Source organism: Schistocerca americana, chromosome 5 (genome assembly GCF_021461395.2).
Source record: "Schistocerca americana isolate TAMUIC-IGC-003095 chromosome 5, iqSchAmer2.1, whole genome shotgun sequence".
NCBI lineage: Eukaryota > Metazoa > Arthropoda > Insecta > Orthoptera > Acrididae > Schistocerca > Schistocerca americana.
The window spans coordinates 248,033,984-248,049,201 of NC_060123.1; the positions used below are offsets into that span (position 1 = coordinate 248,033,984).

Sequence of the window (15,218 nt, forward strand, 5' to 3'; positions counted from 1 at the left end):
TTTTAAGAGCATATGAATGGAAATTCTTATTTGGAGGTCTTTTGAACGTGATGTTTATACAGACAAGGAAATCATGGCTCCAGCATACTTTGCTACTCAGATGCAGGAGTTCCTTGATGAACAATTTTAAGGCCAATGGATTGTGCACAGTTCAACAACTCCAGTTCCATTTAAATGACCACTGTGAAGCCCAGATCTCTCAACTGGCAGACAATTCATTATGAGGAATAATCAAAGTTCATATCTGAACATAGATACAAGACTTACAAAGAGCTGCACAAAATTGTTACAGTGTTTTAAGTCTTTTGACGCATAACCAACTTAAGATGATCTGCAATATGTCAAAAAGATATGCAGATCTCTGCATTAGGCACAATGGTGCCCACACAGATCCACTAGATACATAGGTATTATACGTACATACTCCAATATAAAATATATTGTTTTGATCTAGAATGAGAACCTCTATAGTGTGTTTGAAACTAGTTGCAGCTTTTTATGTTTGGTTGACCGGAGAGGATATAATGCCGTCACCCAGGTAACAACAATGGCGAGCCGGTTTTCCCCACCATGCTGCCAGCAGTTTGGTTGGTAAAGTGCCCCTGTTGCCACCCCGCGGATAAACAGCACCACGTGGTGTCATGTTTTAGATGCTTCTGTTTTCGTCAGCTCTTTGTGAAGTCTTGTTTTTTGTCGTACAAGTATTCCGCAATGGTCAGGTGTTGTGAACAAGTGTTTCTGTATTGGCGTTGCGTTGATAACAACAGCGCAGCATGTCTGAACATGAGATTCACTATTAGAGGCTGCAAAGATAATGAGCTGTGGAAGGGGAATTCCAATCCATGGCCAAGGTCATCAATGTGTGTGCTGTGCTCCGCTCTGTGCACAGTTATTTTGAACTCTAGTGCAATGGCAGTCCAATTTTTGAGGTTACAAGAGCGGTGGACAGAATAGCTGCTGCACTTAACATTCACTAATCTACAGTGCTGAGAACTGGCAAGGAGAAGGAAAGAAAGGAAGACACGAATGAAGAAGCAACACCGAGTCATTAGAAACTCTAGGCAAGGAAAGACATTATGATAGACGAGTAACGAAGATGGATGCATTCCAGCTGGATGCAATTAGCAGACTTGTGTACACTAGTTGTCAGTGCAAGGAATATCCTACTTTAAACAAACTTCTTTTCAGCCTCAAAGAAGCAGAGCTGGTTCAACGGGAGTAGGTCATCACTTCAAAATTGTTTACACGAGCTTGGCTTCCAGCATGAAAAGTTTCCGTCTTGGACATTTATCATTGACAGAAGAGACATCGCGTCACACATTGACAAAGGCATGGACAGATCTCTCAGCACGAGGAACAATGAAAGCACCACTGGGCAAGGGTGGCAGGACAATTGTCGTCCACACTGGATCTGCTCGTCGCTTCATTTCAACTGTTTGTTGTTCTCTTCCAGGAAGCAAGGTGACTACCGCGAGGAAATGAATGTCAAAGTTTCCAAGGAGTGGTTTGCTGATGTTCTGCTGCTGAATATTCCTCCAAATACAACATTAGTAATGGACCATCCACCATACCACTCTGTTGTGATAGACAAAGCTCAGAAAATGCAGTGGAGGAAAGCAGATATTTTGATCTGGGTGCAAATAGATGTTCCCTCGAGTAACTTGAACCTGGCATGAATAAGGCCAAGTTAATGGAACATATAGCGCTTTACAAGTAAAAAACTCCACATTATCAGGTCGATGAATTGGCTACCAATAAAGGGCATAATGTAATCAGGCTTCCTACCTACCACACTCATTTAAAACCGATTGAGAACATATGGACCCACGTGAAAGGTAGTGTGGCAGAAAATAACAAGTAGTTTACACTCAGTGAGGTTGAAACACTGACAAAATAAGCCATTGCAAGTGTTACCCCAGAAGACTGGTCTCGAGTTGTCAGTCATACGAAAGAGGTAGTTTAGGGGACCTGGATTTGTGGAGGAGTGCTGGAAAAGCAGATTGAAGAGAGAGTAATTTCAGTTGGCATTTGTACCAGTTAAGAGGACAGTGATTGTTCTTCCCTTGGGATCGCTCCACTTACACCATAACTGTGAGCATGTATAAAGTATCACGATTTAAATGGTCTTTTCACTACAGTCATTTCTTTACCGTAAAAGAATGTTTGTCTGGAGTCCGCTAATATTCGCTACCTAAGGTAGGAGTGACTTTAGTGCTGCCCGTTGATGTGCTCAGCACATGCTTCCCTCTACTTGTCCTGTGCGGAACTGTCAAAAGTCGCAACTTATTTTAAACACACTATAGGACACAATGTACAAGGGATATGTGGTTAAATTAACAAACAAGTAGTATTTATTTTCAATAATTCGTTAAAAAACTGGAAAATATCAGAAACTTACTAGGCAATTGACTGTCAACAGAAATAGAGTACACATTACGGGAAAGTTAAGAAATGCACTCTTTCAAAATGTGGCATACAAGATAGCCTTAAACAACATTTCTAAAGATACTGAAAACTTACACACGCATAACCTCACCATAGCTCATGTTAGCCAACTCGCCTGTGGATCTTCCCTGTTGGCACAGTGACACAACAGTCACAAAAGTTAAAAAACCTTTTAACTTAAAGGACCACCACCACCACCACCACAGTGTCATTTGCAGTAACACAACATATTCCACTAGTCTTCTTGACTTGCTGATGTTCACATTACTGCATAATTAACAATATTTTAAAGTTATTTTGATTTCAGAATAATGACAGATCTTTGGTTTTGTTATTGAATAATACTAAAATGAAGTGGAAATGAAAATTATTGGAGCCTTCAGAGACTTAAGAGACTTAATATTTTTGACCTGAAACAAAATCACATAAACATAATAATGTTCTCATTGGCACAGTCACTGAATTACTTGCTTCTGTGCAACAGCACAAAAATTGGTTATAAAATTAGGTATATGGAATTTGTATTCATGGCACCTATGACCACAAAGAAACCTGAGAAACAGAACAAGAAGCAGAACCTGTCAACTTCTTTCAGATGAACAGTCAACATATTGTAAATAGCAAACAGAATTTCACTTAAAAACAAACTATGCTCTTATGAATATAAAAGCAAATCTCTCATCAACCTGAAAGTTGGTTTGAACACTACAGTGCTTTACTAAGGAATGGTGCTGTCACAGGTGATCTGCAACTGCCTTCTTTTAACCTTTGAAGTGACCAGTTATAGGAAGCACCTACCATTAACACTGATTCTGAGACAATGCAATTTGCTATTTTCACATTAACAAACACTGCCAGAGGCGAAACAAGTGGGAATGACAAAGATACTATGACTTACCAGGTACTGAACTCTAGACCTTTGGGCCCACAGTGTGGCAGTTTAACACCAAGCCAAATACAGTAAATACGCTACAACTAGTAACCAAGCCCGCTCCCCAGCCAGATGACTTGTCTAGCATAGCGGTAATTTTGTTTACATGCCAGTGCTTGGAGTTATGATTAAATTTCTGAGAACAACATTAGGTAAGTGAATATTGCAACTGTAATATAGGTTACCGCAGAGCACCTAACAACGCGAGTCAGGCATCAAAGGTGTTGCATTGCCACAGGTGATGTGTTAGCTCATAGCTACCATCATTGCCACGAGATGTCACTCCAAATGTCAAATATGGAACAGATTACATTCATGCCCCACAAAAACTTCCCCCACAAAAACTTCCCCCACAAAAACATGGGAGACTAATTTATAATGTGTTTAAAAGAGGAATATTTGCACAGATGTATAGATTCTGGTAGTAACAATAGCGTGTGGCTCAATGGCCTTGTGCCAGTCTTTCATTTTGACACAACTTCAATGACTATTATGTCACTAACCAACTATCCAACTGGGGAAATGGGACCTATGCTCAAAGTGCAACGGAAATCACATCTTGTTTCTGGTGAATCTCCAGAGCACTGTGAGATGAATGCATGGTTAAAAAGCAGAGTTAAAATATCAATGAACAACTCAGGACTCAATCCACAACCTTTCGGTTTCCAGGAATGCAATTTCTGCAGCAGCTGTGCCGCTATGGGGCAATGGCATCATTTTCCCATTTTCACAGCACAAGGGGGGGGGGGGGCTCATTCAGCATAACTCAGTCAATTTTCATGAAATATTTATAAATTACATAGAAATATTTATAAATTACATACACAATACAAATGGTCCTCATGAATCAGTCAACACCAGATCAAAATCTTTACAGTAGTTCCTGATATTAGTCCAAACACACAAATAGTAATTGCAGCATGTGACTTAAATTTATATATTTAAAGATAAATAGACAGGCAATACAGACTGTCTTCAGATTACACATCTCTCAACATTACTTGTTAACAATGCTTGCAATCCAATAGCACCACACACTGGTGGTTTCTCTCATCGTAGGTGGGAATAATTAGTCAGGAGGCTATGTCCAGTCTGGAGTAATGTGAGGACTGTTGTTTTTCCGTCAGCAAGGATGTAGGTCATGCCAATAGTAGATATTACCAAACACAGCTTATCAATTCACACTTTCAACCACATATCCTGTCAAAAAACAGACCTGTGTCAACAGTGTCATTTCACATAGGAAGACTTCACACTGCAACATTGGGTAGTGTGCAACAATGACTGCTGTAACTGCCAGCTCATTCCTCTGATTTCACACACACACATTGGACCTAGTACAGTATCACATCCTTCCCTAGACCTCTGAAGCATAGGAGACTGTCCACGAAGGATCAGACTGAATTTTCTACAAGTACATGCTCTGGCTGACTTGCAGTGCACCAAGAGAAACTACGCAGAGAGAAATTACATACTACGTCTCATTCGCTTCATTTGATCACGCTTTACAGACGAATTAAGCTAATCCTCCTCCTTAGACTTATCAGTGTAAACTGGTGTGCATTTGCTTTGTCACTTGTGAGAAATTTCCCCCATTGGGCAACCAACCAGGTGGCACACAAATTATCCAAGAGTCAGACAAGAGCCTTAGCCTAATGCATCATGAGTGGCTACTGAATGAACAGTTGCGGGCTAACCAGTGCAAAGGCATGGTGGATAGCAACCATAACCTTCATCCATTTTGGTCTTGTTGAACTATACACCTGGACATTATAATCCAGGTAAATCAGCAAGAGAGCCAAGCTAAACTCGAGCACATGTGCTGTCTACTTCCCAGCATTTGCAAATCCAGCAAATCAAGAAGTTGAGTGACTTGCAGGACCTTGGATTTATGTTGCTAAAAGCTCTTTGATGTGCAGAATAGTGTACCTCACTATACATGCAGGCAGATTACATAAGCATCCAGAATGGTGGAATTTTATGCATAGTCACCTCTGCAAGGAACTTGCAAGTCTGAATATGCTCTCTGTGCCTCCACTCTCTTACACGTTAATTGGAACTGAACTTGCAGTGGCAGTATTTGAAGAGAAGCAAACTACAATAAACTCCTCCACAAATAAGGAGCACCACACTGGCTTCCTTCTTGTAGAGGTTACACTACACAATAGTGCAACGAAGATGGGAATACTTAGATAATTTTAATGAGGAACGTCATTCTCTAGTTCAAATGTGTCTTGACAGGATGGCTCAAAATTGTCTAAAACACTAGTATACAGGAAGGATTATATAAAATAAACAACACTTCCCTACAAGCTCCATTTACACACACTGTACAAGGCGAAGAAGGATTCTTTAAAGTTGTCTCTCTGAGGTGCTACAAAATGGCTTATTACGCTTCATCCTGACTGTGCCATGTCATAAGCCACAGAGTGTGTTGGATCCACCTTTTAAAGTTATTTGTCATTGGATCAGAAGTCACAATTGCCCCTCTTGGCAATGGTTGAGATGAAAGGCAGGTTCTCGGGTGAGATGGTGAAAGGAAGGGTTTTGCCCAACAATGACTTATCACTTTGTTGAAATGTTCCTCTGTTATTCAGTCTTTGCATGGTTCATTGGTCAGGAGAAAGACATCTCACAGTACATTACATTGTGGACTTCATGAAAGGGTACATGGTGTTCACAATTTCATATCATAATTTCAGCTTGGTCTCTAATTTCATAGCATTTGGCACTCATTATGAAAAGATGTTACAAGGTTCTTAGAAGTTGAGTCAGCACAGGCCTGCACAGCAACATATAATATACAGGGATTGGACAAAAACATGGAAATACTGCAAGAAATGCAAGCTTGAACATAAAATGCAGAAGCTAGACAAGCCAGCAGGTTGTGGTGTTAGACCACAAACGGCACCTGAACAATGTCCTGTGTAGTTGTGAGTGCATGATGTCAGAGCCAAGTGAATTCAAATAAGAGATCTAATATCAAAAAGCCGAAGTGTGTGGTGTTTCAAGATTACATTGCATAAAGGGAAAGCAGAAAAATATCTATTAAGACACAATGTGGATGGAAGAGAGTGAGTGATCATGGCAAATGGTCACTGAAAAGGATTGTGATGAAAAATACAAGGACGACAGCAACAAAAGTCACTGCCTAACTGAATTTGCACTCGCCAACACTGTCAGCATCAAAACACAAAGGTAGCTTCATACATTGGAAACTGCCAGGGCGAGCTGGCATTCCAAAACCAAGTGCAAGTGATGCAAATGGTAGGAACAGGAAAATGTGGTACTGAAACCATAACATGGACTATGGACCAGTGGAAGAGAGCCATTTGGTCATATAAGTCTTGATGCACGCTGTTTCCAACTTATGGACAATCTTACTTCTCAAGATTGGAACATGGCAGGGATTCAGTGATGATTTCAGCAGGCGTTTTGTAGTATTTCATGGTCCTCATGGTTACTTTGCAAGACTGCATTGCTCTTAACAATTATGTGACAATTTTGGCTGATCAGGCCTATCCCATGGTAAAATGTTTGTTCCCCAATGGTGATGCAGTGTTCCGAGGATAGGGACCTATTCACACAGTTCACATTATCCAGGATGGGTGTTGTGTGCACGAGGACGAATTGTCACATCTCCCCTGGCCACCAGTCACTAGATCTCAATATTACCGAGTCTTTGTGGTCTACTTTGCAGAGTTGGCATGTTATTGCTATCCACCTCTATCATCATTACCTGAACATGCCACCATTTTGCAGGAAGAAAGCTATGAAATTCCCTCCAAGAATCATACAGTACTTTTTTATCTTTTCTGAGACGGCTGCAAGCTATTTTGGATAGAGACGGTTTACCTACACCACATTATGGCACACAAGTGAATTGTGATTTTGGTGTTTCCATATTTTTGTTGATCCCCTGTAAAGTGGAACCCTTTACCCGACCAATGAAAAATAGATCCTCATTACAGCCATTAGATTTCGGTGTGTACACATCAGTAGCCTGACGTTTGCAGTTTGATCATCCATACAGGGAGATACCCTAATAACTGGTACAATGGGACATACCCTCTTTCCATGCACAGTATAGATGTAGATACATTCATTCCTGCCTGTCAGAAGGTTAAGAAATAACCAGTTGGCTATACAGCATCCAATCAGCCTTTCGAAATAACAATTTTGGTGGCTTGCTTTCTATTAGTTGAATCCTTAATCTGCTATTTGTATCCAAACAGTGGACCACTTGGCCATACAATGTTTTGTCCTCTCTCCACCGAGTCTTTCCTTTTATGAAGACCACAGCCACTTATTGAAGGGGTCTTGGTGCCTGATACAAGTCGCAGATACCAACTGGCTTTATCTGGGCTACAACTCAGTTCCTCTACATGAATCCTGAATCTGTTTATGTTCCACTGCTGTATGCAAGCAATTTATCAAAAAGGATTCAGAGCATTTTGCTGCTAAGAATGCAAGCAGTCAGGAGTTAGGGGCTTAAAGAAGCGAATCTGTGTAGTTAACTGTTCCTGCACCTTTGTTTCTTGGAATTCTATGGCAACATTCCGAAAACAAGATCAGGCAACTTCAGACATCCTTCTCGTTTCTAGGTGTTTGTTGATTTGTTTTAATCCAGTGGCAGTGGTAAAGAGGTTGGACTACTTAATACACTACTGACCTTTTTTAAGTTTCATTGCACACTGCTTTATGGTGTTGCCTGAGCTTTTCACAGCTGACACAGTGGTCACTGGGGCAGAAGCAATGATCTCAATGTGTTTGCCATTCATTACTGAAGTACTTTTATACTGTGGACATGAGGAATGGAGGTAAGCTGCTATAATGAACAAAGTACTGCCTTCACTTCATTAAAAGCACAGTCTTTAATTAAATTGCCTGTACCTTCTTTACTCCCAGGAATACAAGAAGTTACAGCACCATGTTGCATGTGACAGACTGGTACACCTGTCCACAAGAGACCTACTTCATGAGCTTCCAATCCCTTATAATAAGCTGTCCACAAGACAACTACTTCATGAACTGTCAATCCCTTACATACATGTGCCCTGTGACCACACCACTGGTACTTAACGGGGTAGGTGTACAGGGCAAACAAGAACTCTGACAAACTTTCAGAGGCTCGTCACAGAGTTACAGTAACACAGTTATTATATATCTGGTTTGTCGCTGCAATCACCCTTGTTTCTGTTGAAATACCTTCACTTCGTGAATAATCCTATAATATGCAAAACCAAATAAAGCATGTGACACACAACACAAAGTAATGCACACAAAACAAGAACACTTATCACAATGTGTTCATCATAACAACCTATAGAATTGCTTGCCAGCAAACAAATACAGAGTGCCATCAATCAAAATCTAACCAAGGTGGATCGAATGTGCTGACTGAGCTGTCAAATCTCTCTCTCTCTCTCTCTCTCTCTCTCTCTCTCTCTCTCTCTCTCTCTCACACACACACACACACACACACACACACACACACACACACACACACACACACACACACACACACACACATACATACAAAATAAAACGCAAGAAAGATAAGAGAATTGACTCTAGATTACAATACCCTCATAATATTTATGAGTGCTGTACAGTATAGAACAGCACATTTTGTACTTAATTTGGTATCTAACATATCACTGCAAATATAATAATGGTAATTAACTAAATGCATGACCTATAAATTGTGTGTTCCACCGAATAAAATATGGTGTAGTAAACTTTGCAATTGTTTAATAGCAATGGAACATCCACTCCCCTTTAGTGTTCTATAATTAATGAAAATAAGCTTCTGTTGCAACTCAAAAGAAGAATATGGGCACCCAAATAAAAATTAACCTACAATAAGGTGGTTTATGACATAATAGAATATGTGAAGTTCATCTGCATAAAGGCAATTTAAGATGAAACTACCTGGAAGATTAAAACAGTGCAACAGACCGAGATTCTAACTCAGAATCTTTACCTTTCACAGATAAAGTGTTCTACCAACCGAGCTATTCATGCACGACCCAGCCACATGACTTTACTTCCGCCAGTACCTCATCTCCTATCTTCCAAAGTCCCCCTGTGAAGATTCCAGATGAGGTACTGACAGAAGTAAAGCTGAGAGGACAGGTCGTGTGTCGTGCTTGGGCAGCTCAGTCAGTAGAGTACTTGGCCGCAAAAGACAAAGGTCCCAAGTTCGAATTTCAGTTCACAGTTTTAATCTGCCAGGAAGTTTCGTATCTGTGCACATGCTGCTGCAGAGCGAGAAACTCATTCTGGCAGTGGAAGATGTCATGCCAAATAATACAAATTTAATTATAGAAAGAAAGTGTAGAGGACAAACCAAAACATTACTTTCAGTGTAAATTTGTAATGAGCAAAAGACTAGAGCAAATACTGTCAGAAATAAACCAAGATAAATTTTAAAATAAGGCAATTACAAAATATTCGTGCAACACGCAAATTGCAAAGTTAACAGTTATAGTGCACTGAAAATTATTTGAGACTTTTGATAGTTGGGTACTGAGTGAATGGAGGGAAGTGTAGTTGCCAGGGTGTGCTGAGTGTGCGAGTTGGCAACGACAACGACATGTCTACTTGGCGCAGAAGCTCTCAGGCTTGCTTATCTATGTGAACTGCAAGGCACACAATCCGACTGATCTGCAGTCTTTTTTAAAAAAACTGATTCTCACACAGCTTATAGTTTAATTCGCCAGCTTCATTATGAGATTATTATTTCATTAATGGTCATAGTTATCATGATATTTCGAGATTATGTAAGCTATGCAAGGACGTCTTAAAGTTTGCAGCGAAAAATATGGATCGTTATGAATTTGCCTGTGTTACATCAATTTGCTGTATACGAAATGTAGATGACATAATGCAATGTTCTTTAAACTTTGAAGAACATAACTATCAGTTTCCAATCTCGAGGAAACAATGCATCTAAAGTGCTCCATAACGATTATTCATAAATATTTTGTACCTCAAATTGTTTGAGAGATTACAGACAGACTTGGCAAAAGGCAAAACTTTCATATCCACTGCAATATTCAAGAACTACAGAACTTTTCAATTAAATTATGTAATTTTTAAGGGTCATCGAAACAAGAATTGCTGTGGAGTTTGCAACAATGTAAGTAAAGAAGCTTAACATCTATTTTTACTCTAAGAATGAACTTTTTCAACAATTCTTGTCCTCATTTGCTAGTTTAACAACAATACTTCATGATTCCGTCACAATTTCAATTATTAGAATGTCAGTGATATTAACATTTGTAAACTCTGCTGTGTTTTGGCAAACTAAGCAGATTTTTAACATGGAAATAAAAGAAGTTATGTATTACTCAACACTCTTCACAGTCCTTTATGAATTCCTGTCTTCTCAGCTTCCATCTTGGTATGGCTAACAGCTCATAGCCAGTCCTGTGGTGTAACATTTGAAATGGCTTCTTCCAAATGTTACACCACATTTGGAAGAAGCCATTTCAAAATCACTGAGCGTAAACTACTACTAGTCTTTTTGCCACACTACTTTTCACCTGGGCCCATATATTCCCAACCGGAGCATCAGCCAGTTCACCAAGTAGTATGGAGTTTTGGGCTAGTATAGCACTACAAGTTTCTTTAACTCTGCCTCATACACACTAGGCTCAACTTTGTCCAATGGAACATTTCTTTGCACCCAGAGCAAAATATCTGCTTTTCTCTATTGCACTGTTGGAGCTTTACCCCCCCCCCCCCCATCACAACAGAGTGGTATGGTGCACTGTCATCTGGAAGAGTATTTTGCAGTAGCCCCCATCACAACAGAGTGGTATGGTGCACTGTCATCTGGAAGAGTATTTTGCAGTAGAACATTTTCTTCACAGCTAGGGAACATGTCCTTGGACAACCACTTTCCCTGTACCTCTTTTGTTCAGACATGCTACTCTATTACTAGTAATCCCAACACAAAACACTTGTTCACGATACCTGATGACTGCAGAACACTTCAACATCAAAAAGTACCATTTTACAACAAAATCCAACCGACACAGATACGTCTACTGCACAAAACCACAAGGTATTATTTATCCACAGCACGGCAACAAGGGCACTTTACCAACCAAATAACTGGCGGCACAGTACGAAAAACCAACCCACTGTTGGTGTTACCTGGACAACAGCATCAAAGCCCCTCCAGAGAGCCAAAGGTCAAAAATTGTAGCCAATTTCACACACACTACAGTCTCCAATTACAAGGAAAATTTTGTATTACGTAGTGAATGACACAAATAACTGAAAGCCACCTTACTCTTTAACACTGATTTAAAAAAATGAAGTGATCTATATAGATAAGAGGGGAGGGGATTGGGGGGGGGGGGGGGGGAGGAGGGAGGGAGCGAGGGAGGAGGAGGAGGAGGAGGAGGAGAAGATGATTCAAGATTATAACTTACAGAAATAAGGATGCTCCATAGCTTCTCGTGCTGTTAGCCGTTCATAATGATCATATCGTAGCAGTTTGTCTAAGAAGTCCAAAGCTTCTGGAGACACCAAATGCTGGTTTTCACTGTGCACAAATCTTTCCCATCTCTTCCGAGAATGCCTGTCAGGAAAGTCAGTTAAGAGTTACTATCAAATAAAATCTACACTTTCACATTCTATGAAGAATAAACCATTCACATACCTGCCTAAGATATCGTGAAACCTAGGATCCAGTTCTATGTGATATTTTTCTAAATACTCAGACAGTTCTTCAGTTCCAAGAACTTTAGCAATTCGTACAAGCTGATCATAATTATCATGACCATGAAAAAAAGGTTCCTTTCTGAATATCATACTTGCTAGCATGCAGCCCAAAGACCACATATCCAATGAATAGTCATACATCTACAATGAAAAATCACTTGTGAATACACGCCCACACATACACATTATACAAAAACTGACATTTATGTAATCTATGCAGAATATACCTGATAATCTACTAGTAACTCCGGGCCTTTGAAGTATCGTGAAGCCACCCTGACATTGTACTCTTGTCCTGGATGATAAAATTCTGCCAGTCCCCAGTCAATCAAGCGTAGTTTACGATTTTCGTGATCAATCATAACATTATGAGGCTTTACGTCGCGGTGCATGATGCCCATACTGTGGCAGTAATCCAGAGCCTAAAATGAAATTGCGCAGTTGTAAAGATAAGCACAGTAGAGTATATAATACAAAACTGCAGTCACACAAATTTTAAAATCCCCAGGGCAGTAGTTATAACTCCGCAATCTAAGACTTAATTACATGATTATAAATATGATTAAGAAACAAATATGTTTACATTACTTTCCACAAACTAAAATTTTATAGCAAGTTTACAATATCTCTTATTGAACTAAACTACCACTCGTCTTTCAGAAAGCCATATGTAATGAAAGAAAGTGGGTGACGGTCAGAGAGGAACAGAGAAGAGGCAGAATTAATGATATATTTAACCAAACTTCACAGAATTTTAAAAATCAATTTTAACTTTAAGCCCACTGCCCATACATACCACCACTCATCCAGTGCCTGCACCCTGCCACCGCTTGTTGAGTAGTTTTTTTATCTGTCCAATTCACATTATTAATAATTAATTATTTCTGTTAAATAAGTACATAGATTCATTCAAATCTTTTTGATTTTACATCAAAGACCACAAATTCTTTCAAGATATAACCCATTGTATTGTATACGAGAAGAAAGTTTGATACTGATCTGAAGTTCCTATCACCAAATCCACATACATGTTAACATACATCAACTTCTAAATGTATGACAAAAAGAAAAAAAAGTGAAATGGAGCTCACATGTTTACAAACTTGCTGTTGGGGAACAAGTTACATTGGCCATTTTTTATCACATTATGACAATTCTACCACCAAGGCAAGGACGAGATTGAGATCAGACTTCTTCACAACATGAATCCTACCGCCACTGAAAAATGATCTCTTACAGAACTCAAATCTGCACAAGTATTGCTCTGGTAAATTAATACACAGAGGAGGGGTACTTCACAAGAAAAATGAAATGTATGCATTTCTCTGAAAGACTACATAGTACTAATGGGAGTGTTGCAAGATAAAAGAGAAGTGCTGATGCTGAGTCCTTGCCACAATGTCGATGAGTGTTAGAGAATATGCTGTGGCTATGAAACAAGTCCACAATCAACTGCTCTCCCAACATGCACAAAAGTAAAAAGCAGGTAGGTATCATCACATTGACAGTTATGGTTTTGTAACAAGAAACACTGAAGTGTTGGAAAAAGTACGTTGTGGATGCTTGAAGTGTCTGTAGAAAAAAAAACCATATAAAGACGTTGTTGAATAACAGGTGAGGTATGAGCGGCGGCAAATTGAAATTAGCGGAGATTGAGGCCTGGCAGATAACGAGAAGAGAGGATATACTGAAGGGCAAGTTCCCATCTCCGGAGTTCTGACGGGTTGGTAATGAGGATCACCCTGTGGCTAAACATGCCTTGGAGCACGGCCAGCACATCTTGGCACAGTGCTACGCCGTCCGGGTTATCTGGATACTTCCCACTAACACCAACCCGTCAGAACTCCGGAGATGGGAACTTGCCCTTCAGTATATCCTCTCTTCTCGTTATCCGCCAGGCCTCAATCTCCGCTAATTTCAATTTGCCGCCGCTCATACCTCACCTGTCTTTCAACAACATCTTTGCCTCTTTACTTCCGCCCGACTGACATCTCTGCTGAAACTCTTTGCCTTTACAAATGTCTGCTTGTGTCTGTATATGTGTGGATGGATGTGTGTGTGTATACCTGTCCCGCGCAAGTGTATACCTGTCCTTTTTTTCCCCCTAAGGTAAGTCTTTCCGCTCCCGGGATTGGAATGACTCCTTACCCTCTCCCTTAAAACCCACATCCTTTCGTCTTTCCCTCCCCTTCCCTCCTTCCTGATGAGGCAACAGTTTGTTGCGAAAGCTTGAATTTTGTGTGTATGTATGTTTGTGTTTGTGTTTCTATCGACCTGCCAGCGTTTTCGTATGGTAAGTCACATCATCTGTATATATGAGAGACAGAGAGAGAGAGAGAGAGAGAGAGAGAGAGAGAGAGAGAGAGAGAGAGAGAGGGGTATTCATATCCGCAGGTAATACTAATGAAATAAGTTGTTGGTAAAGTTCACAGTAATGTACACAGAAGACGTACGAATGTATTATCTACAGACAGCGAAGAAAGGCTAACAAAAGGATGTAACAGTAGTTGTCTTCCTTGACAAAACAAAATATTTTACATGCACCCAACAGAAAACACCAGACAGGCATAAAAAATTTAGATCTAATGACTGTTTTGAAATGTGTCACACTTTACAAAAACGTAAATAAGAAAATAAATAGTTTATAAAGAACCTTGAGCAACATTTTTTTACTAAAAATATACAACTCATAAAAGCAAGACAGCCAGCAATGTATGGTGGCTACCACTGTTAGCAAAGCAAGAAGACCACAAAAAGTGATTCAGTGAAAAATCTATTCACACTAACATCCATTAGGTATTCCATGTATCAAAATAGTTAGCATGAAACTATATAGCATTATCTGTTAGTAAAAAAAAAATGGGCATCTATTTCAAGGAGTTACCACAGTTTATTCTCGGCACAGGTGTCTAGCTATGTATACATGCTGTCTCACATAATACATATAAGAGAACCAGTTGTCATGAAAGCTCAGTGCTAATGGAGCCAGTTGAGGTACAAATTTTCAAACAATGTGCTTAAAATTCCATATCATACAATAAACAGCAAGAGGAAAGTTAAGAGGCCATCAAATGTAATCTGATTAAATACAATGTCCGTTCAA

At 39.7% G+C, this 15,218-nt stretch overlaps 1 protein-coding gene across 4 annotated transcripts in view; it reads right to left on the reverse strand.

The window, feature by feature from the left end:
- LOC124615790 (casein kinase II subunit alpha) overlaps positions 1-15,218 on the reverse strand; it is a 70,284-nt gene that overhangs the window by 41,175 nt on the left and 13,891 nt on the right. For all 4 annotated transcript variants that reach the window (XM_047143911.1, XM_047143909.1, XM_047143912.1 and 1 more), the window contains exons 5-7: positions 12,343-12,537; positions 12,054-12,256; positions 11,824-11,972 (exon numbers count right to left, since the gene is read on the reverse strand). In XM_047143911.1, the coding sequence (XP_046999867.1) occupies positions 11,824-11,972; positions 12,054-12,256; positions 12,343-12,537 (547 nt within the window). The remainder of the gene's footprint in view (positions 1-11,823; positions 11,973-12,053; positions 12,257-12,342; positions 12,538-15,218) is intronic.